This window comes from Puccinia triticina, chromosome 2A (genome assembly GCF_026914185.1).
Source record: "Puccinia triticina chromosome 2A, complete sequence".
In the NCBI taxonomy this organism is placed as follows: Eukaryota; Fungi; Basidiomycota; class Pucciniomycetes; order Pucciniales; family Pucciniaceae; genus Puccinia; species Puccinia triticina.
In genome coordinates, this window is record NC_070559.1 from 8,245,525 (window position 1) to 8,269,830 (window position 24,306).

The window sequence follows — 24,306 nt, forward strand, 5'->3', positions numbered from 1 at the left end:
TCTTAGCTGTGGATTCCAGCTTCATTACAGCAGGAGGAGTACTTTCTCAACAAGAACTAGAAACAGGACTTATTCGACCAGTCCTTTACGAATCAGTTGTCTTCTCATCGGTGGAGTCAAAATATTCTCAGCCAAAGCTAGAACTCTGTGGCGTAGCCAGGATCCTTAAGAAACTACAAACACTACTGTGGGGTAAACACTTTGAGTTGCAAGTGGATGCACAATCTTTAATCCAAATGATCAACTCACCATCCCTTCCAAATGCACCTATGACCAGATGGGTAGCATTCATTCAGCTTTTCTCATTTGACATGGTTCACAAACCTGGTAAAACATTCACTATGCCGGATGCCTTGTCAAGACGACCAATAAGTGATGAAGAAGACAAATTCTACAAGGACGCGGAAGATTTCGACGAAGAGGAACCAGTAATCAAAGCCTGCTCTCGGTTCAAAATGATTTCAGCTTCTACGCATCTTTTGGAATGGGAGGCGCCTGGATTTTGGAAAGATCTCAAGGACTATTTGCAAACGTTACGTAAACCTGAAAGCTTGGATCCTCAAGAATTTCAGAAACTCAGGCGGAAATCAGTCAACTACTTTATTCAAGATGGACGACTAATGCGTAGACACTCTCCAATGGCGCAACTAGTAATCTCAAACATATCTTATCAAAGTAGACTCTTACGGAAGTTTCACGAGGAGCTTGGTCATCGAGGACGTGAAGAAACATACCAACGCCTAGTCTGCCGATTTTGGTGGCCAAGTCTGAAGAAAAAGGTCCGTTTATGGGTACAAAGCTGTGAACCCTGTCAAAAGAGAGACCCACTAGTGCCTAGGGAAATTTGAAATCCAACTGGCGAAAACACTTTATTTGGACGAGTAGCGCTGGACGTCTGTCACATCAAGGCTGGAAGATATAAATATCTACTTGTAGCTCGAGATGACTTATCAGGATGGGTGGAAGCAGCACCTTTGGTCAAGCTAACATCCGCAACAATTGCAAAGTTTCTCTTGGAAGAATGGGTTTATCGATACGGGGCAATCAAGACGGTTACTGCGGACAATGGACCTGAATTCAAGAATGAGTTTATCAAAGCTGTAGAAAAGATTGGTGCACATTTTAAACCACCTACACCTTACTATCCTGAGGCCAACGGAATGATTGAAAGAGGACACCGACCAATTAAAGACACCTTGATCAAGATGTGCGGCGAATCTGGAGGAAAATGGAGAGAATATCTGCCTTTAGTGCTCTTTTCCGACAGGATATCAACAAAGCAGACCACAGGATACTCGCCATTTGAGCTTGTTTTTGGACAAAAAGCAGTTTTACCAGTTGATCTGGAGATGGACACCTATCTAGGAATTGATTGGACGGAAATCAAAACTACGGAAGAACTCTTAGAAGCTCGAACAAAGCAGTTAGAACGACGGGAAGAAATTCTAGTGATAGCTCACGAAAAGCTGATGAAAGTAAGGGAATCTTCTGTCCGGTACTGGGATAGAAAGATGGCAGCACAACTTTGAAAACCTCTGAAACCTGGCGAATTGGTTCTGATCTATAATAAGAGTTTGGAAGACCAATGGGGAAAACTTTTTGCAAACCGATGGAATGGGCCATTTAGAATTACCAAACAATTACCAAAAGGATCTTATGTCTTGGAGGAATTGGATGGTGTAGAACTTAAAAGGGCTTACGCAGCTTCCCATATCAAACGGTTTTATCCTTGTGGACGGGAACTTGAAGAAATTTGACAAGACGAAGATCCAGATCAACCAGATTCATCAGAGGAAGAGGACAACTGGGAAGATAACCCACCTGAAGACTCTGACAATGAGCTGGCCAACAATTCCAACTTTGGTCTATCTCCTGGGCAGGAGACTAAACTGTTCAAACAACACAGACATTAATTATTCTTTTTCATAAAAAAGTTGGGGGAGGACCCACTTTCCTTAAAAATATTCACTCATTTAAAAATAAAATGAAATAAATAAAAAACAAACCTCTCCCCAGCTTTCTCTGGTCACTTTTGCTTACCCAGGTCAATCTTTCAAGACTCACACTCATCTATTTTCTGCATCTCTGTTCTTCATAAAAATTCTCTCTCAAAAAGAAAAAAAAAAAAAGCTTACTTTTTTTCTCTTACAAACACTTACTTTTCTCTCAAGAGGTTGAGGACAACCTTTTAAGTTGGGGGAGGGGTGTTGAAGGATTCATTTCAGACTAACATAACATAAAAGATAAAATAAATAAAATAAAAATAGATACTTTACAAATAAAAAATAAAATAAAAAATAAAAAGAAACAAAACATTTTTTTATCCTTATATGATTTTTTTTTTTTTTAGCTTTACTATTATCTATCGATTTTTTTTCTTTTATGGTGATTTTACCCCGGGGAAGAACTCGACATAGGCACTGGAAACTCAAACAACTCGGTTGGACGATAAACCCTGCTCAAAAACAAAGACAAGAACTATCAGCCTTGAAGTAGATAGAATCTAGGACAAACTGCCCACTTACCGGCGATTGAGGCATGCTCAAGGCATCAGACCGATGTAAGACTCAAAAGTGTTCCTGAGAACCTTTTGCTGAATGGAGAAGGGGATGATGGAGGTGCAAACTCTGCCCTTCTATACTATCAGATAACAAGACCCACCAAGGTAAGCTTGGCAAGTTTTAATGAAGTGATAGGGTTGGTTGGTTCAAGATGAGCTTGTTGATGACACTGAATAAACTGTTGTTATTGTTAATGTAAGGGTTGTTATGTAGGTTGTTTAAGTATATATATAAGGCTGAACTGTAAATGTTGGGGTGACTGTGATTGGTGAGTAATGAACTGAGGAGCTGACAACTGGGGAGGAGGGAGCTCCTTATATAGACAAAAGTGGAGCCCCAGAGGGCTTGTGGGTTAGGGTTTTGACTAATCTAGACAACAGTGTGAGGGATTTTAGCTGGTGGGAGTAGATACAAATGATGTCATAATGTGTCAGGGGTACATAAATGATGTCATAAGAATGCAGTAGGGCCACATGAAGGCTGCGTAAAGTGACAGTAGACTGCATGAGTTGACAGGTGGATGCAGGGGGTGCATAAATGAAGTCTGAGGCTGCAGAGTCAGTGTGTGATGACATCATAATATGGAAATAGAAGAGTACTTGATAATATGTAATGACTGCAGTCTGATGGGGAGATGTATGTTTGTATCCTGTGATTTGTATAAGCATAATGCTGTGATCCTTGAATTGAGGCTGGTGACAGGCTGGTGACTGGGTATGTTGAACGTGTGATGGGTGTCCAGTGTCCAAAGAAGTGTAGGTTCCAATCCAGCGGGGTTCAGGTGATGCTTTCAGTGGTGACTAGGGGTAAAATTGGCCGTAGAATCCATTTCTGAGGTCTGTTTGATGGTATCTTGAGGCGTATTGTGAGTAAATATATGTATGCGAAAAAACTTTTGATTTTTCACTTTTCCGTCTACCACATCCTCCCCCAACTTATTGTCTGTCCCCAGACAATTCCACCGGAAAAGTGCCGTATCTTGAATTTTGGAAGCTTGAGGCTTGAGTTTTTTACTGGGTGACATGAAGAATCCTTGGGAATTTGGCCGTTGGACGTCTTCTGGGTACTGTGTCAGAGAGGCTGGGTGGGGTGAATTTTGGTCAAAAATTCAAATTTTGTCGTTTTTCTGACTTTTCTTGAAGGGAAATTTTTAAGGTGTCTGGGAGTCGAAGTGCTGCGCGCAGTCCGCAGTCCGCAGTTGCGCAGTTGCGCAATGGTGCTGCTTGTGCTATGGTGGCGGCCGCAGCTGCTGCTCCAGCGCCTCAGGGTGCGCGCTGTCGAGGCCGCGGGCCTCGAGTGTCGAGTAGTGATCGGGGACTCGTACCCGTTCTTGATGGTTGACTGATCGGGCTTTGGGCCCGGGTACTTAGTGTTGGTCGTACCCGTCCAATAGCTATCCCGACCCCGCATTCGGGTCTCGAGTGTGTATGTGTGTCGGTCGTACCCCCTTCGGGGGTATGGCTTATTCAGGAGTTCAAGGCGTATGGGTTTGGGGTTCAAGACCCATACACAACTTCGCCGACCTTCCGATTCCCTTGGATACATCACCGCCACCAATGGTCAACCGCCGCCGTCGAGGTCTCGCACCATCCAAGCCTGCAGCTAAACTGAACCCTGCTAGTGAGCAGGGTTCATTTTCGAAGTAAGTGCGTTCGTGTTCTTCCTCGACAGCTGAGTGGCCGTTACGTTGGCTGATGCAGCCGTCAGATTTATTACCAGCCCCACTCGCACCACCTAATCTGACAGGTCTTCGGGGTTTCTGATTGGGCTGCCTTCGCCGGCAAGGTTGGTTTCCAGCCGGCGATCTCATAGCGGCCGGCCCTAAGACGGTAAGACTAATTGCCGCATTCTTTCCGCTTCCTACAACAGCCGCCTTCTCAAGACCTGGCCGTGGGTTCGAGTACGTATCGTTCCGGAGGGAGAGATGGCCCCGCACGCCATCCGGCTCGACTCTATCTGGGGTTCCTATTCGGTCGAGTGGAACGATCCAACCTCTAGTTACCAATGGTCTGTGGCCTCTGTTCAGAGCCCGCGCATGGGGCAAAAGGACTACGGGTCCTTAAGTCCCTATGAGTCCTCACAGAATCCGAGGTGAGTATAAAAAAGGTTCCCCTCGCCTCCTCCCACCTCATCATCCACCTCACTCCTCCCCAGTACTACTTTTCTAGGCTTATTACTTTCGTCTGCTACCATGTCCAACAGACCCTACTATCGTACCTACTTTTCCCCGTCCCCTTACCCGTTACGAGCCCGCGGGGCCTCTGCTAGCGCTTCAACTCGAGTGCGTCCATTTTGTTCCTCATACCAGTAGCTTGCCGTCCTGTCGCACTGCTGACCCGTGTTGGTTGTTCTGCTACTAGCCAGGTTCCTCTGTACACAACCCTATCCTTATCATGGACGGGCCTATGTACAGAGGCGGGGTGATTCGTCCTTCATGGTTCCAATGGTCCCGCCAGCGTTTGGAAGCGTTCAACCGCCCCAATCGACCTCGAACCCGAGTCAATTGCTCAGCTGATGGCCCGGCTTCTCCGGATCATCGGCCTTTTGTCGTTGCCGGATTGGCGATGGCCCAAGTGGCTTTGGTGAGTTGTATATCCGGACCGCTGTAAGCTATCCGATCCGATACTGACTCCATTCTTCGGTTACTTCAGATTATCGCATCCAGTGATCGTCCGGATTCCCCGTCCGAACTCCGGACCCCGTCGCCCTCCCCGTCGCGGGTTCCCCCCGGGTTGGTGGGCCTCCACCCCCGCTTTCAGGGTGCGGATGCAGCCAGTCCCGGCCAGGCGTCTCCAGTATACCAACCTCGCCTCCCGGGTGAGAGATCGCATCCCAACTCGCCCATTTATCGACCCGCTTCCGACGAAGCCGACAATCCAGTGAGTCAATCTTTCTCTTCCCTTTTTTTCCATGCGAGTTCCTGACCACCGATCTTCGCCACACAGTTCTTAGTATCCAACCGAGTTGTCATAGGCGACGAGTGGCTGGTACCGGCTGCTCCTCGTCCCAGCAACCTCACTTCGCCGGCTATCAGCTGTCGAAACTCGATCGCAGATTCGTCCGAGTACGGGTCTCATTCCTCGGCCGAGTATGGGGATCGTTCCCAGGGTTCGGGTGCGTCAGGCTCATCTCAATCCGGGGAAGCTACTGCCGAGACCAATCGCGCCGATGATGGGATGGACCTCCTTATTGAGTGGTCGGGTGGTGTACGTCCTTCTCCTTACTCTATCACCTGCTTCTTACCCGGCCGCTCATTACTTTCTGCACCTCCTGAACAGGTCCCTCCACCCCCTGAGTGGGATGATACGTGGACCACCTTACCCGACTGGCTTAACCAGCCCGCGCCTACTGGTAACGAGCCCAACGGTCATCAACCCATCGAGGTTGATGCCGTTGATCCTGAAGGTGGTGCCGATGCCGACGGTGATGCCAATGGTGAGGCCGATGCCGATGGTGTCACCGAGACTGATCTGGCGGACGACGTCAGCATGAGTAGCATTTCTCGTGCTTCCACCCCCTCCATCATTGGTCAACCCCCGATCGAGGATTACCCCTTCTTAAGCGACCTCCAAGTCCAAGCTCTCCTGGAGCCCCATCTTCCCTTAGCTATCGAGCATCGTGCTCGTTTCGCAATCGACTCCGAGGCCTATACTAGGCTCTATCACACTTTTGCTCGAGCCTTCGTACCCTACTGCCAGCAGATTCCCAACGAGGTCGTCAACGGTCGAATCCAGCGAGTTCACATTGTCAGCCTTAGAGTCATCACAGCTGACCTAAAAGCTGCCTGTTCTACCTTTGTTACATATAAATTACTTTATATCTTTTTCATCTTAAGAGATAACCTTGTTTTGACTTCATATTCTGTTTCCTCATGCAATTTTAACCCTAGTTACAACTTATCAATTCCTTGTAACTATACTCCTTCCCTGAGTTACTGAGTTATGGCGCCCTTGCGCAGTTGTGACGTGTCAGCGCTACCAGGCGCGCCAAACCACATGTACATATGTAAATTACATAAGCAAACTGTGAAAATTTTCGTAGTCAGGATCCCCCTTGCCTGAGGCGGATCTACAGACTTCAGCACACCAGAACCACCACCCAGATAACCCCAGGATCACCACCAAAGAGCCTACTCTACTCCCAGTATACCTACCGTCACAGGCGCCTAGGATATTGACAGTAAGTAACCTCTTTCACTGAACCTTGATTATCTCAGAGGTACAACTCTGTGTCTTGCTTGATCTGCCTCTTCTTCTTGCTTTGCTTCCTCCTTGATCACAGGGCTGTCCCTCCAAATCTATAGGCCTTTGCCTCCATCTTGATTACAGGGCTGTCCCTTCTTATCATCAGGCCTTTGCCTCAAAATCTAGGTTCAGGGCTGTCCCTCAGGTTTCCCTCTAAGAACCTTGACTGTCCAGAGAGAAGTCTAAAAAACTGTGGCTGGATTAAGACTTATCTAATCCAGATACCCTCCTGAGAGGAAGCTGTAGCACTTCTTGCACAGATTAGCAGCACTCTTCTGAAGAGTAGCATTGCCAGTGGACGTGCATACCCACTAGAATAACCTAGTACTTCTCTTCCTTCTTATCCTGCTTGGTTTCTCTCTCTCTTTCTCTCTTTTTCTTTTATAGTTGTAATTTCTTTATCCCAAGAAATCCAACTATTGCCCCCCCATTTCTTGTGTCCTGTTGTCACTATAGAGACTCAGGCTCACAATTGGGGGCCTCATCGGGAAAATTACTCACCTTTTCATAATTCTAGACTGCTATAAAGCCAAAGGACTGATCATCCTGACTAAATCAAACAAAAAACTCTTAAAATTCGAAAAAACCACTTAAAAATTTTTCTACATATCCTACTAACGCTGAAATTCTCCCAAAATTATCTAAAATTGCTTTTATATTGATAAATTTCCTAACTGAACCCTTGAAAAAATTTTTTTACGTCTTGTGTACTCGTGAAAGTGCAGAATTGCGACTCCTCCGTGCCGCTATTCACCCCTTCGTCGGACTTATCCTCCCCAGAACCCTCCATATCTTCGAATCAAGAGGAGATAGAGAAAAACGGAGTACGCTCAAAAGATTCTCCTGCTTCTCATCTACAATTACCGCAGTTGACCGTAAAAAAATTCTTGACGGCGCAGAATAGCGCAGACGAAGAAAACTACGACGACAAAATAGTAGCAAATCCTTGTAACGGAAATTTGATTAGTAGCACCGCGTGGACTCCTATTGCTACCGCAAAAGCGCCGAAAACTCGTCGAAAAAGGACCGTAGCTCCTGTTAACATAGCCGAGTGGACCTCTAATTCCTCTGCGAAGCCAAGCGCAAAAGAAAACAAGAAAAAATCGTCTTCTACTACTAGGAAAAGCAAAAGGATTTCCGCTAAATCCAGATCTTCAGGTATTTAACTTTAAACAACCCTTAATCGTCCTTTTTACCGCTTAATTACCCTCTTTTCTTACATATAATCATCATGCCTCCTCACCTTAGAAATGGCCGAGACCTCTCCGAAGAGCTCCGCCACCGGTACCGCCTTAGCCCAGCCGCCGAAGAACGGCTTCGAAGGGCTAGAAGCAGCCTTGCCGCCTCTACAGGAGGATTTCCTCAAGCTCCCGGAAGAGGAGCCGCTCCCCCCAGATACCGGGATCCCTCCGGCCTTATACCAGCCGAGGGAAACTTCCATAGCCCTAGCGTCGAGCAGATCCACGCCGGTTCCGCGGCCTATCGACAGGGAACAGATAGACTTGACGGTGAACCTTCCTCCGACGAGTCAACCGCCCTCCCAGCCTATCAACCCAGAGGGCATGAGATCCACGGCGCCGCCCAATCTAGCCCTCCTTCCGTACACTCAGAGCCCTCGACGGGAGGAGTCCTCCGGTCCCATGGACCTTATCCCGGAAGAGGAAGAGCTCTCCAGCCTCATCAGCATGTTCAACGAACAGTTCGACCTATTTGTCCGCGCCAGGGAGGCGCAGAACACGTTAACCATGAGGCGCCTCCTCTCCCAAGCAGCTATGACGCAGGAAATGATAATAGAATTAGTTGGGAGGAAAGACGGTATCCGTCTCTGTCAAGAATGGATACCCAGAGACGAGCTACACAACCTGGAAGTTTCTCTAATGAACCGGAACAACGGCCTAGGTCCGCAGAACTCCACGGCGCAAGTATCCCGGCCTCATTCGCAGCTAGCTTTAGTGCCGCACGCCAGCCAGCAACCCATTCTAGCGACGCCAACGCCAGAACCCACGGGCTCTCAGCTACGAGCTATAGCGCAGGAGTTCCAGGGTCCTATCCCCTCCAACCAGGCTCAGTTTCAACAGCAGCCTCAATCCCAGCCGCGCCTAGAGAGCCAACACTATCAAGGAACTCCCTTGCCGCCGCCGCCACCGCCGCAGACGCTCCAAGTGAGGCCGCCACCAGCTTCTATACCGCGGGAGGTAGTTCAATTATTCCGCCCCAGCCCGCATCTTCAAACTGGCGGCTACAATCCACCCCATTATCCTCAAATGCCGCAAGAATTCGCAGGCCACAACCCCTCTCATCCTCAAAGCAACTGGAGAGGATCAGGGAGGAACTGGAGACGCCCTCAGGACGACACTCAGAGAGTTCTGGAAATAGGAGAATACTTGATGAGAGCCACCAGAGGAGTGAGGAGAGGCTATGGACGCGGGAGAACCAGAGGGAGAGGCCCCTATTAGATGAATCCTTGCCTAAAAGTTCCTTAAGCAGTGATTCACCTCTAGGCCTCAGTTTAGATATTGATAACCTCTCTGATCCTTCAAATAGAGAATTTTTTCTAAATAATCTTAACTCTGAAATGTCTCGAAATGGTCCTTTGTTTCTAGAAGAAAAATTACAAGTCTTGTTCTCTAAATTTCTCTCTGAATTATCTGGTACTGTTGAAACCATCCCTGGTACTCTTCTTGAATCTTGTGTCAGCAATTTTAAAGATGTCCTGAATCATTCCATTCTTGATCTGTTTAAAAATGAATTCATTCCCTTTTTGCTTGATCAAATCCTGAACAACATAGGTGAAAGTGCCAGAGAGAAGTCCACAGTGAATAACAATGTGTTAGAACAACTGAAGAAACACATAGATGATAAGTTTGAGACTGTTCAAGATTTGATTCTGGTAAATGAATCACAATGTCATTCTAACATGGATACAATTGGCCAAAATCTGAAAGATTTTGAAGAGAAAGTGAGCAACAATCTTACTTCCATTGGTAATCAGATCAATGACCTTCATGCCAATGAGCACAACAGATTTGAACAATCTAAGAGAAGATTCAGTGACATATCTTCTGTAGTAAACACTGTGAGCTCAAAGCTGGATTCAGTGTTAATACCAGATGACAGAGACCATCCCCCTCATCTCTTATACAATAATCCCTTCCAGAATGTCCACCATGAGCAACAACATGAACACAGACCACCTCCTCCTGTTCCTACTCCTGAACCCCAGAGACCACCAAGAGATAGCTTTCCTAAACCTGCTAGCAATACTCCTGACGCCAAGACCCAAGAGGAATTCCCCTACATTGATCATGGAGCAATAGACTTTGAAATGAGGAAAGAACTGTGGAAAAGTATCCCCAAAAATGGAGACTGGGAGAAATTCTCTGGAGAATTGCCTTACAATCATGAGCTTTGGATTAAAAATACTGATATCCTAGTCAGAGACTACTTGATGCTGGATAACATGATAATCAGTAGATTAACAATCTTGTTAACTGACACTGCAAGGAATTGGTACCTAGGCATTAGAGATGAATATGGAAACAAATCTTGGGCTTGGTGGAAGAATGCCATCAGAAATAAGTTTGGCACTGAGAACTGGAAATGGAAAATGCAACAAGAGTTTGAGAATGATCACTTCACCTATGATGGGAGGAAAATCCACAAATGGTTTGGTAATCAGAGAGAAAGACTGAAAGCTTATCAACCTGAACTCAATCAGTATCTTATTTGTGAGAAAATCTTAAAGCAGTGCCCTCCAAACCTTGAGCATGCTATTAAAAGCAGATACAAAAGAGATGCCACTGAAATGAGTTTTGAGGATATGGTTATAATTGCTGAAGAGGTTATAGACAGAGTCATGAAAAGGAACAAGCCTGTGACAAACAATTATAACACTCCAAACAGATCCCAATGGAGAAGCAATCCTGCCCCTGAGAAAACTGATAAGCCAACTGACTCCTCTACCAAAAAGAATCCTGTCTCTGCCCCTGAGAAAGAAAAACTTATATGCCATTTCTGTAAACAAACTGGCCACTTCTCCAGAGAATGCCCTAAGAAGAAGAACAGGATCAATAATGTAGGAATGGATGATGATGATGATCCCAAGAGTGACAATGGAGAAGATCAAGGTGAACCACATAAATCTGAATCAGACCTAGATGAAGAAGAAGAGAATCATAGAACCAATCACATGATTCTTGCCATGGACAATGGAAATGGTGCCAATTATGATCCATTAGTTGATTTTGACTTTGGAGCACATGCTGTAGAGTGTGAAATAAACCAAGATTTCTCCATTGCTGAAATTCAAGCTGAAACTCATCAACCTCAGACCTGGGACAAATCCTGTCAGTCTTCCCACATAGAAGATGCTAGACTGATGAAATGTAAGCCTGATAGAGGAAAAGCTCATCTTACTGGAAAAGCAAATCTTACTACTGTCCTCATTGAATCCAGAGAACAATCATGTCTTCTTGATAGTGGAGCCTCTTGCTCAATCATCAGCAACAAATTGCTAGATTCTATATTACCAGAATGGGAAAATAAGCTCATGCCAATTAACCATGCTAAATTCCACAGCTGTAGTGACCAATTACAGCCCATGGGCATAATAGAAATGGCTTTGATTTTTCCTCACACTAAAGGTTCCATTAGAATTCTAGCAGAATTTGTAGTCATGAGAAATGCAAGAATTAACTATCTTATCCTTGGAAATGATTACATGTCTCTTTATGGCTTTGACATCACAAACAGCAAAGAGAGATTCTTTACCATTGGGAATGAGAACAAGAGGAAGAAATTCAGCTTTAAGTCTCATCATCTGGAGAAAATGAGCCCTTCCAATGAAATTTCTGCTGTAAAGAAGTCCCATCCTCAACTGCAGAAATTTATTGCAGAAGAACTCTGTGAAGCCAAGTTCAGTGATAAGTTGACTATTGAGCAAAAGGAGAAGCTGTTTGAAGTCCTCTACAATAACAACTTTGCCTTCTCCAACACCAACCAGCCCCTTGGTGCCATTAAAGGTCATGAAGTTCATATCAAGCTGACAACTGAGAGACCCTATCCTCCTCTCCTCAGAAGACCTCCTTATCCTGCCAGCCCTAAAAGCAGAGAAGCTCTTGAGCAACACATTGAAGAGCTAGTAAACCTGAATGTTCTAAGGAAAGTTGGTCATAATGAAGTAGTTGAGATCACTACTCCTGTAATCATTGCCTGGCACAATGGAAAGTCCAGAATGGTAGGAGACTTCAGAGCTTTGAATTCCTACACTGCTTCAGACAGATACCCCATTCCTAAGATCTGTGAGACTCTGAACAACCTGGCCAAAGCTAAATATCTGACTAGCATGGATGTACTCAAAGGTTTTCACCAGAATGTCATTGCAGAAGATTCCAGACATCTACTCAGGATTATCATGCACAAAGGAATCTATGAGTACCTGAGAATGCCCTTTGGGATCAAGAATGCCCCCTCTCATTTCCAGAGAATGATGGACATTGAATTCAGAAAGGAAATTGATGAGAAGTGGGTCATTATCTACATTGATGATATCATCATTATGTCAAACACCTGGGAGGAACACCTCAGTAGGATAGACAGGATCCTGAAAGTTGTCATTAACATGAACATGAAAATCTCCTTGAAGAAGTGTAACTTTGGATTTGATCAGATCAAAGCTCTAGGCCATCTTGTGTCTGGTATTGCCATAGGAATAGACCAGAATAAAGTAGCTGCTGTCCTCCAAAAGCCTGTGCCTAGTAGTAGGAAAGAAATGCAATCATTTCTTGGTTTTGCTGGTTACTACAGACAACACATCGAGAAGTTTGCAGAGATAGCAAAACCTCTGACCGAACTGACAAGGATTGATGTCATATATGAGATGACTCATCATAGAATAGTAGCCTACAACTTGTTAAAAGAGAAACTGACCACAGCTCCATTGCTACTGTTTCCTGACTGGGCCCATCCTTTCACACTATATGTAGATGCTAGCATGACTGGTCTAGGTGCTGCTTTACATCAAGTCCAAGTCATTGAGGGAGTGAGAAAAGAAGGACCCATTGTTTTCATATCCAGACAACTGAAGGACAGTGAAACAAGATATGGTGCTAGTCAACTTGAATGCTTATGTCTGGTTTGGGCCCTGGAAAAACTCCATTACTACTTAGATGGCAGTGTCTTTCATGTTGTAACAGACTGCACAGCTTTGAGATCACTGCTGAACATGAAGACTCCCAACAGACATATGCTCAGGTGGCAGATTGCTATTCAGGAATACAGAGGCAATATGACCATAATCCACAGAGATGGGAATATTCACAAGAATGCTGATGGACTGAGCAGGTGGGCTTTACCAAATGATCCTAGTAACCCTGCTTATGACCCAGAAGACAAGGATGATGATAGATTCCCCATCATGGGCATACATGTCTCTACTTTCAAGAATGAGTTCTTTGACTCAGTGAGAGAAGGCTACAAGCAGGACAAGAACACTACCATATTGTCTGAACTTTTGTTGAAAGATGCTAAAGATGCCCAGCTAAAAAATTCCTTACAAGATCCTTGGAGAAAGCTATATGATGAAGGAAGATTCTCTATATTTGATGGCCTCATCTACTTCAGAGAGAAACACAACTCTGTCCTAGTCCTAGCTGACAAAGAAAGTATCAACACCATCTTGCATGAATGCCATGACAGTGTCTACTCTGGTCATCTTTCTGAAGATAGGACTTTAGAAAAAGTAGCTGATACTGCTTGGTGGGATAACTGGAGACAAGACACTAGTGAATACTGCTCTTCCTGTGATAGATTCCAGAAAGCAAATAAAGCCACAGGCAAAAGATTTGGACTGCTCATGAAAATTGAGGAACCTTCAAAACCATGGGATGTTATTAACATGGATTGGGTAACTTCCTTGTCCCCTGGAGGAGCTGCTAGTTTCAATGCTTGTCTGGTAATAGTGGACAGATACTCTAAGACCCCTATATTTGTACCCTGCTTCAAGGATGACTCTGCCATGGACACTGCCATTCTGTTTTGGAACAGAGTAATGCCTAGGACTGGCATCCCCAGAATCATCATCTCTGATAGAGACCCTAAGTTCACATCTGAATTCTGGACTGGTTTACATAGTATGTTAGGAACAAAACTCTCTTTCTCCACTGCTTACCACCCTCAAACTGATGGATTAGCTGAAAGGATGATTCAAACACTTGAAGATATGATCAGGAGGTTTTGTGCATATGGTCTAGAATTCAAAGACAATGATGGTTACACTCATGATTGGGTTTCACTTCTACCAATCCTTGAGCTAGCATATTGCACCAGCATACATTCAACCACTGGAAAACCTCCTGCCATCCTGGAAAAAGGCTGGATCCCAAACCTTCCCAGGAATTTCTTGAAGCAAGACTCTGTAGACATTCATCCTACTGCTCTTGCCTATGGAAAGATCTTTGAGAAAGCTAGAAAACATGCTGAGCAATGCATAACAGAAGCTACATCTTACAACAAAGAGAGATGGGACAAGAGTCACAAAGAACCATCTTTTAAAGTTGGTGATAAAGTCCTAATATCCACAGCAAACTTCAACAACCTGTCTGGCCCTAAGAAGATGAGAGACTCCTTCACTGGACCATTCCTTGTAAAAGCTTTACATGGGAAGAATGCTGTAGAAGTGATACTGACTGAAGAGTTTAGCAGGAAACATCCCACATTTCCTGTCAGCTTGGTGAAACCATACAAAGACCCCAATCCAGACAAGTTCCCTTTGAGACAGAAAGTCAAAGTTGTCATTCCCCCCATGGATAAGACCCCTCAGAGTAAAGTCATACAAAAGATTCTCAGAGACAAGAGATTGAGAGTGGAAAACAGAGATGTTATGATGTACTTAGCTAGATACAAAGGTATGAGTGCTGATCATGATGAATGGCTCCTTGAGAAAGACATCCCAGACTCTGCTATCCTTCTCAGGAAATTCAGAAGTGAGAAGAGGTCTAACCCTGTGGTTTAATTTCTTACAGAAATCCAACCCTTTTGGTGGTAGGGAATGTCAGCCTTAGAGTCATCACAGCTGACCTAAAAGCTGCCTGTTCTACCTTTGTTACATATAAATTACTTTATATCTTTTTCATCTTAAGAGATAACCTTGTTTTGACTTCATATTCTGTTTCCTCATGCAATTTTAACCCTAGTTACAACTTATCAATTCCTTGTAACTATACTCCTTCCCTGAGTTACTGAGTTATGGCGCCCTTGCGCAGTTGTGACGTGTCAGCGCTACCAGGCGCGCCAAACCACATGTACATATGTAAATTACATAAGCAAACTGTGAAAATTTTCGTAGTCAGGATCCCCCTTGCCTGAGGCGGATCTACAGACTTCAGCACACCAGAACCACCACCCAGATAACCCCAGGATCACCACCAAAGAGCCTACTCTACTCCCAGTATACCTACCGTCACAGGCGCCTAGGATATTGACAGTAAGTAACCTCTTTCACTGAACCTTGATTATCTCAGAGGTACAACTCTGTGTCTTGCTTGATCTGCCTCTTCTTCTTGCTTTGCTTCCTCCTTGATCACAGGGCTGTCCCTCCAAATCTATAGGCCTTTGCCTCCATCTTGATTACAGGGCTGTCCCTTCTTATCATCAGGCCTTTGCCTCAAAATCTAGGTTCAGGGCTGTCCCTCAGGTTTCCCTCTAAGAACCTTGACTGTCCAGAGAGAAGTCTAAAAAACTGTGGCTGGATTAAGACTTATCTAATCCAGATACCCTCCTGAGAGGAAGCTGTAGCACTTCTTGCACAGATTAGCAGCACTCTTCTGAAGAGTAGCATTGCCAGTGGACGTGCATACCCACTAGAATAACCTAGTACTTCTCTTCCTTCTTATCCTGCTTGGTTTCTCTCTCTCTTTCTCTCTTTTTCTTTTATAGTTGTAATTTCTTTATCCCAAGAAATCCAACTATTGCCCCCCCATTTCTTGTGTCCTGTTGTCACTATAGAGACTCAGGCTCACACACATCTTCCAGGTCGTATCCGAAGAATTTCGATCTACCATGCGTCAAGCTGGCTACAATGACTAGTTCCTTCGTGAGTTTCCTCCTCTTTTTACACCTGCTTACACCCACAATACTGATCCTCTGGCTTGTTTCTTTCCTAGTTTTTTGTTGTTACTAATCTTTTGTCCAGAGTACCCGGGGTAAAACGTATCCTTCTCAAAAAAAATCGATAGATAATCCTAAAAAACTCAAAAAAAAAAATTGTAAAACCCCCAGAACCCTAAGGATAAAGATGATTAGTTATTTTTATTTTATTGTTGCCTTTTGTTCTTTTCATTTTTGAAATTAATCCATCCCAGACCCCCCTCCCCCAACTTAAACAGGTTGTCCCCAACCTTCCCTGTAAGCATACCACTGAGAGAGAAAGAGAGAGAAAAAAGATAAGAGAAATGGAGAAGAAGGAACAGTATAGAAGCTGTGTGAGGTTTTTTTTTTTTTTTTTTTTTTTTTTTTTTTGTTGTTGTTTTATGTTGAGTTTTTGCTTTGGTTTGGAAAGATGGTCCTGATATCCACTGAACTGACAATTGAAATTATTTAAAGAGTGACTTTGTCAGGAGCAGGTCTTTTTTCCTCCCCCAACTTAAACAACAACCCTGGTAGGTGTGATCCAGCTCAGTCAGAGCCATCTGATGATCCACCATCCGAACTGTTGCCAGATACTTCCTCCATTTCGTCGTCTGCAGGCTCCGGCTGAGATGGATCCTCATCCTCCTGAATGTCTGCTAGTTCACGTCCTCAAGGGTAAAACCGTTTGATATGTGAAGCTGCATAAGCCCTCTTGAGTTCAGTCCCATCCAATTCTTCCAAGATATAGGAACCCTTGGGTAGTTGTTGCTTGATCCGAAAAGGTCCGTTCCATCGATTTGCAAACAACTTTCCCCACTGATCCTCCAGGCTTTTGTTGTAGACCAAAACTAGTTCTCCTGGATCTAACGGCTTCCGAAGTCTTGCTGCCATTCGTCGATCCCAGTATCGAACAGATGAATTTCTGACCTTCATCAACTTTTCGTGAGCTATCCCTAGAATTTCTTCTCGACGTTCCAGTTGCATAGTCCTTGCCTCCAAGAGTTGTTCCGTGGTGCTGACTTCAGTCCAATCAATCCCCAGATAAGTGTCCATTTCCAAGTCAACCGGGAGAACCGCTTTCTGGCCAAACACCAGCTCGTAAGGTGAATATCCCGTTGTGCGTTTTGTCGAAATTCTGTCAGCAAAGAGTACTAAAGGCAGATATTCCCTCCATTTCCCACCAGATTCGCCACACATCTTGATTAGGGTGTCTTTAATGGGTCGGTGTCCTCTTTCAATCATACCATTGGCTTCAGGATAATAAGGTGTAGGAGGCCTAAATACTGCTCCAATCTTTTCGACTGCTTTGATGAATTCATTCTTGAATTCCGGTCCATTGTCTGCCGTCACCGCTTTGATTACGCCATATCGATAGACCCATTCTTCAAGGAGAAATTTTCCAATAGTTGCGGCTGTCAGTTTCACCAGAGGAGCTGCTTCAACCCATCCAGACAAATCATCCCGTGCTACTAGCAAGTACTTGTACCGTCCAGCTTTGATATGACAGACGTCCAAAGCTACTCGTCCGAATAAGCTACTCTCTCCTGTGGGGTGCCGTATTTCTCGTGGAACTAATGGGTCCCTCTTTTGACAAGGTTCGCAGCTATGTACCCATAATTTGACTTTTTTCTTCAAACTTGGCCACCAAAATCGGCAGACTAATCGCTGGTATGTTTCCTCAAGTCCCCGGTGTCCTAGATCTTCGTGAACCATTCGTAATAACTTGCTCTGGTAGGATATCTTGGAGATCACTAGTTGTGGCATGGGTGAATGTCTTCTCATGAGTCGTCCATTCTGGATAAAATAGTTAACCGATTTTCGTTTAAGTTTCTGAAAGTCCTCCAGATCCATAGAACAAGGTCTCTGCAGTGTTTGTAGATAATATTTGAGGTCTGTCCAGAAACCAGAAGTCTCCCACTCCAATAGTTCCGTTGAGGCTGAAATTATGTTATACCATGAGCAGGCTTTGATTAGGGGTTCTTCCTCGTCGAAGTCTTCCGTATCATTGTAGAATTCTTCCTCTTCGTCGCTTATTGGACGTCTGGACAAGGCGTCTGGCATCGTGAACGTTTTCCCTGGCTTATGCACCATTTCGAACGAAAAAAGTTGGATGAATGCTACCCATCTTGTCATGGGGGCATTTGGAAGTGAAGGTGAGTTGATCATTTGAATTAGGGACTGCGCGTCCACTTGGAGTTCGAAATGTTGACCCCATAAGAGCGTTTGTAGTTTTTTCAGGATTCGTGCCACCCCACAGAGTTCCAGTTTAGGCTGTGAATATTTCGATTCGACTGGCGAAAACACAATTGATTCGTACAATACTGGTCGATTTAATCCGGTTTCAAGCTCCTGTTGTGAGAGTACTGCACCGGCCGCAATAAAACTGGAGTCCACTGCTAAAACAATAAGCCCTGCGTCTTTCGAATAATCAAGGTTCTTCAGGGTGATATCTTCTCCAATTATCTCTTTTAGCTGATTGAAGGCATCGTCACAGCTTTTGTCCCAGAGCCATTCTACGTCCTTTCGTGTCAGCCTTCGGAGTGGAGCAGCTATTTCAGACAGATTCCTGACAAAAATCCTGACATAAGTTACGATTCCCATGAAGCCTCGGAGTTCCGTGACGTTATTGGGAGTTGGCCATGTCGTTATCTTATTCTTCTTCTGATCTGAAACCCTTCGTCCTTCTTTGCAGACCACATGACCCACAATATCCAAAGCAGGTACGCAGCATGCAAATTTCTTTCCTGAGATAGTGAGTCCCGCCTCTTCAATTCGGAATAAGATTCTTTCCAGCGTTTGAGCGTATTCCCAGATAAAACGTCGAATTCCGGGATTCTCTTCTAAAACTTCATCATTGTATGTGGAACTTGGCCCTTTGATACCGCCATCGTCAATAAATACGCCTACGTGGTCGGGTATCTCATCCTGGAGAATCCACATCATTTGTGCTTGATAGACTGCTACTGAATTGGTTGCGCCCTGCGGAAGTCTGGTGAGTTGAAATCTTCCTAACGGAGTATCAAAGGTGGTGAGAGGTCTTGATTCCGGGGCCAATTCCCTTTCGTCATATCCACCCATAATATCACCTAATCCATAACAGGCTTGTCCGGCAAAGGATTCCACAAACTCTTCTGTTGCTGGTGGTAGCCCTGCGTCTTTGATGGTGACTTTATTCATTTCTTGTAAGTCGTGAACTATCCTTAACTTCCCGTCATGTTTGAGTACGCAAAAAACCGGACTAGAGTAACTTGACGTTGATTGCTCGTAGAGTTTATTCCGTACCCGTTCCCGTACTTGCTCCACGTATTCGTCTTTGATTGCTGCTGGGATTGGAATCGGTTTCTTCTGCCATGGTACATGATCAATTACCGGTATGACATATGGTAAACCATATGAATGTTTCAAGAGTCCTCTTTCCTCCGGCGTGAAGGCCACAGCTTTTTCTCGAATCACGATTAAATGCTTGAACAATTTTAATTCCTCCTCCCACAGCCATCCGTCGGGTCCAAAGTTTACTACCTTCAAGCGTTCTTCCGTAATCCTAGCGGTAGGCTTAAAGTCTGGTGGATGAGGCGTAAGAGGTGTTTGGTAGGGATCTCGTGATAGCGGTGGTCTTTGAAGAGGTGGATTCAGCGCTTGTGGAATTGGTTGATTGATTGGTCTGATTTTCTTTGCTACAGGTTTATACTTTGTCATGCACCACAAGCTTCCGTCCCTCCAACTCTGGCACAATCCATCTTGAAACCTTGATCCCAAACCTTTAGTAAGTAAGGATCCAAGAAGCTGTTGTGAGTTGCTGTCCGGTTTCGGTATTCTAGTGGTGTTGACTGAAGGAGTTAATCCAAAAATGCCGGGTTTTTCCGAAGGCACTGTTTCTGGAACTGGTAGTGAGTCTTTTCTAATGTTACAGATTTTCAATAGCGTAAAGAAAATGATAAGAATATTCTCTATGAGTGATAGGATTTTAGAAAAAAATATTTTTGTCTGTTTTGATGTTTGTTGAAAGTTTTTTAGGAGAAATGATTTAGGCCAGTCGAGAGAACCCGGCGTCCGAGATATAACCTGCTTGACTAGCTGAAGCAAATTACTCCCTAGCTGGATGCCGGTAGTTATAAAAAATGCTGATTCGGCTTCTTCTTAAACATTCGATGTTCTTCGTTATCGCTAGGTTCTGATGCTGGGACTGATTTCATACTATTGGTACTGAGATCCTTTCGATTATCCCATCCTCGTCCTTGTCCGGTTCGAGCCAATGGTACCGAAATTCGCCGACCCTTGTTTCCTTGAAACGTGAGAGTCTCCCCTGTTTCGTGGTATTCTAAAGTGCAATCGTAATCAAATAGAAAAGGTCGCCCTAAAATACAATCTTGAGCCTTTGGTGATATAAAGAGGTGAGCGGGTCCGGAAAATCGGCCGATCTGTATTGGGCAGTTCTCGACTACGCCGGTAATGTCGCATCTGGCTCCACCAACACCTTGCATGGGTATGTTCACTATCACAGATTCTAGCTCCAAGTCCTCCGCTACTGATCGGGGTATGACGTTGACCATAGAACCGGAATCCACCATAAAGTCGACTTTTTCTCCCCCAACTTGCGCGGTTACGTATCCCAGGGCACAACTGTAGTAGCATGGATCTGAAGGTCCTTCTTCCTCTGGTAAGGTGGTCATTGGTGCAGCTACTTTGGCCGCTTCAGTTGCGATGTAGGTGGTGGAGGTATTCTTGCCTGACAGACGTCCCTGTAATTTTGCTATGATCTGTTCTGTGTATGAAGGCGATATCGTAGTGAGTTGTGCAAACGTTGTGGGAATCTTGACATTGTCCAAGTCCTGTAGTAGGGCTTCCTCTGGTGAGTCTCTTTTCAGGATTGTCGGTACTTGTTCCCGGCTCCAGACTTTCTCAGGCGCCTTTTTCGGAGTTTCTTTTGGTGATCTGTCCACTTCTTCTTCACGATCAATATCCATGGCATCTTTTTCTGGTTCCTGGATCCTAACTTCGCGTCGGCCTTTTTGAGCTTCTGACCTAGTGACAGGATGAGATCTCATGAAGTTTTCCGCGCCTAAGGTAGGAGGGCTCCAATGGATGGTTTGTACTGAGGCTTTCATGAAGGCCGTGTTCCCATTTTCAGTTTGCTGTGAGTCCGCCAATTTCTTGATGGCTTCTTGCATTCGAGGTTCGGCTGATGCTCCTGCAACCACTGATTGTATTGGTCTCGAAGGTACCCACGGTATTTGCTGGCCGTCAGGTAAATACCATTCTTTACCAATTCGCTTCACCAAGCCTTGTTTCATGTCTTTTGCTGCTTCTGGGCATTGATAGTTAGGGTGTCCTTCTCTCTTGCAATAAAAGCAGTTCTGGGCTTCATATAGCGGGGTTGACGGCCGAGCATTTCCGCGGTTGAATTCTTGTTTTTCTGATGGTCCTTGCCGATTATAGCCAGTGGGTGCTCCATTCTTGATCTGTTGTTTAAGCGTGGCAAGCTCCTGCTGTACTTCTTGTAGTTTCTGTTCTACCTCCTTATTGCTTGGGCTTTCCTTTAGCATCTGCTCTCGTCGCTTTCCGTCGCCTTTCTTAAGATCCAAATCCTTCTGCATGATGCGCGTGGATTCGGAGAAACTGGAGAAATTTGTGTAACCTTCGTCAACTTGTACCTCTGTTTCCGCGGCCTCTGTTAAGTCTTCCCATTTTGGTGCCTTGTTACTTCCATCCTTGGCCTTTGGAAGCTGATTTTTATTGATGATTGTGCGTTTAATGCTTCGTTGGCTTTCTGTCGAGAAGGCACTTAAGAATAGTAAACCGGCGTCATCGTCTTTGTTGATATGTTCGTTCTTTACTAGATACTTGAGGATCGGGGTGAATTTTGCAAGGTACGCTTTATAATCCCGATAGCTTGAAATTCCTTCTTTAGCTTGCTGCTTAGCTACTTTGATAAGGTCGTCCACAGTATACATGATCGTATTATCGAGGTCACCCCAGGCTTTGACCATTGCCGCTCGAAGCTTCTTCCAATCATAATCATTGTACCCATCCATTTCCTCAAGCTGGCACTTTAACTCTTCTGTTTGTATGAATCGTGGTATCTGGATTGCTTTCTCGCGATCCGACGCTCCGTGACCATATGCCGCTCGCTCGAATCGTTGCAGGAACTTCATAAACTGGCTACCCTCGTAGAAAAGCCCAGGTTCTTTGATGATGACTGGCTTTGATTGGGGTATTGGTTGGGGGTAATAATACATAGGTTGCGGATTTTGCATCGGTATTTGTTGTTGTTGAAATTGAGGCTGAAACATATATTCTTGCTGATTTTCTGTATTGTGGATTCCGTACCCAGAAGGGCGTTGTCGTGGAGTTGTTTGTCTTGGGGGTATATTTTCGGGTTGTGGAGTTTCATCAGTGTCTGATAAGTCCTCTTCAGTCTGCTCTCTGAATTGATTCTCTGGTCCCTTTTCCTTGTCTTTCCTAGGTGGTGGAGGTGGATTTGTAGATTCTGAATTCCAATTCAGTCCCGAAGTTCCTGTCAATGTTCTGTTTCTAAACGGGGTGGAGGGAGCAAATCCGCTCTCCATATCTGGTAGACTGAACGGTAAACTCATGCCGGTTCGTGTTGATTCCTGGTTTTGTAATATGAATATCCGCTGCTACCTGTTACTGTGCTCTGAAAAAGAAACAATAATATCTGGTCTCTGGTCTCTTTACCAGGGCAAATTGGGGGTTTTCTTTTAATAATTGATATAAATAACTTTACCGTTCTGAGATTGTTCTTCAAACAGTCTCTGCCTATCCAAATTCTTCAGGTCTTACACTTGCCCTTCTTAAGGTTTTATAAACAGCTGTTTTCTTCAAACGATTCCGGAGTTCTCTTCTAACAGGATCCTAGTTATCCAAATTCTTCAGGTCTTACTCTTGCCCTTCTTGAGGTTTTATAACTGGCTGCTTCCTTCGAGATACTCTTTTCAGTTCGGATGGTTAAGTTTTCTTTTCAGAGGTTCGTAATCGGTCCTTTGGATGTTCCTAAAAGTCGACTAGTCGTTCAACAGAATAACTGAATATGCCGTTGAGTTTGATAGATTTGTTGATGAATTTGATTCCTTTTTCCGCTCGAAGTTGAGATACGTAGACGATGTATTTCTGGTTATATGGTTGAAATTGATTATCCGTTGTCGATCAAACAAGATTATCCTATCACGTTGGGGACTCCCTTGTAAGACTCAAAAGTGTTCCTGAGAACCTTTTGCTGAATGGAGAAGGGGATGATGGAGGTGCAAACTCTGCCCTTCTATACTATCAGATAACAAGACCCACCAAGGTAAGCTTGGCAAGTTTTAATGAAGTGATAGGGTTGGTTGGTTCAAGATGAGCTTGTTGATGACACTGAATAAATTGTTGTTATTGTTAATGTAAGGGTTGTTATGTAGGTTGTTTAAGTATATATATAAGGCTGAACTGTAAATGTTGGGGTGACTGTGATTGGTGAGTAATGAACTGAGGAGCTGACAACTGGGGAGGAGGGAGCTCCTTATATAGACAAAAGTGGAGCCCCAGAGGGCTTGTGGGTTAGGGTTTTGACTAATCTAGACAACAGTGTGAGGGATTTTAGCTGGTGGGAGTAGATACAAATGATGTCATAATGTGTCAGGGGTACATAAATGATGTCATAAGAATGCAGTAGGGCCACATGAAGGCTGCGTAAAGTGACAGTAGACTGCATGAGTTGACAGGTGGATGCAGGGGGTGCATAAATGAAGTCTGAGGCTGCAGAGTCAGTGTGTGATGACATCATAATATGGAAATAGAAGAGTACTTGATAATATGTAATGACTGCAGTCTGATGGGGAGATGTATGTTTGTATCCTGTGATTTGTATAAGCATAATGCTGTGATCCTTGAATTGAGGCTGGTGACAGGCTGGTGACTGGGTATGTTGAACGTGTGATGGGTGTCCAGTGTCCAAAGAAGTGTAGGTTCCAATCCAGCGGGGTTCAGGTGATGCTTTCAGTGGTGACTAGGGGTAAAATTGGCCGTAGAATCCATTTCTGAGGTCTGTTTGATGGTATCTTGAGGCGTATTGTGAGTAAATATATGTATGCGAAAAAACTTTTGATTTTTCACTTTTCCGTCTACCACACCGATAAACCGGCGAGTTACCCGAAGGACGCCATCCAGGGCTGCGAGGATGATATTCGGGCGAAGCCAGGCCCGGCCCGGCCACTTCAGAGGAATCCACAGGGAACGGCGTGGGAGCACGGAAGCGTGGAGGCAAACCAACCAACTCTGCTGGTATCGCGGGAGCACCTGCTATAAAGGAGCCACCATTCTGGGGGGGCTGATTTATGTTGGGTGGATCCAAAAGCTGTAAACATTTAGTCAGCCCATAC

The 24,306-nt window shown here is 44.8% G+C and overlaps 1 protein-coding gene across 1 annotated transcript in view; it reads left to right on the forward strand.

The window, feature by feature from the left end:
* Positions 1 to 4,485: 4,485 nt before the first annotated feature.
* Positions 4,486 to 24,306, forward strand: part of PtA15_2A883 (uncharacterized protein) — a gene marked incomplete at both ends in the record, with an annotated part of 54,360 nt that continues 34,539 nt past the window's right edge. Inside the window, 5 exons of the mRNA XM_053166949.1 lie at positions 4,486 to 4,652; positions 4,764 to 4,842; positions 4,922 to 5,143; positions 5,213 to 5,440; positions 5,507 to 6,298. Coding sequence (XP_053018121.1) covers positions 4,486 to 4,652; positions 4,764 to 4,842; positions 4,922 to 5,143; positions 5,213 to 5,440; positions 5,507 to 6,298 — 1,488 coding nt within the window. The remainder of the gene's footprint in view (positions 4,653 to 4,763; positions 4,843 to 4,921; positions 5,144 to 5,212; positions 5,441 to 5,506; positions 6,299 to 24,306) is intronic.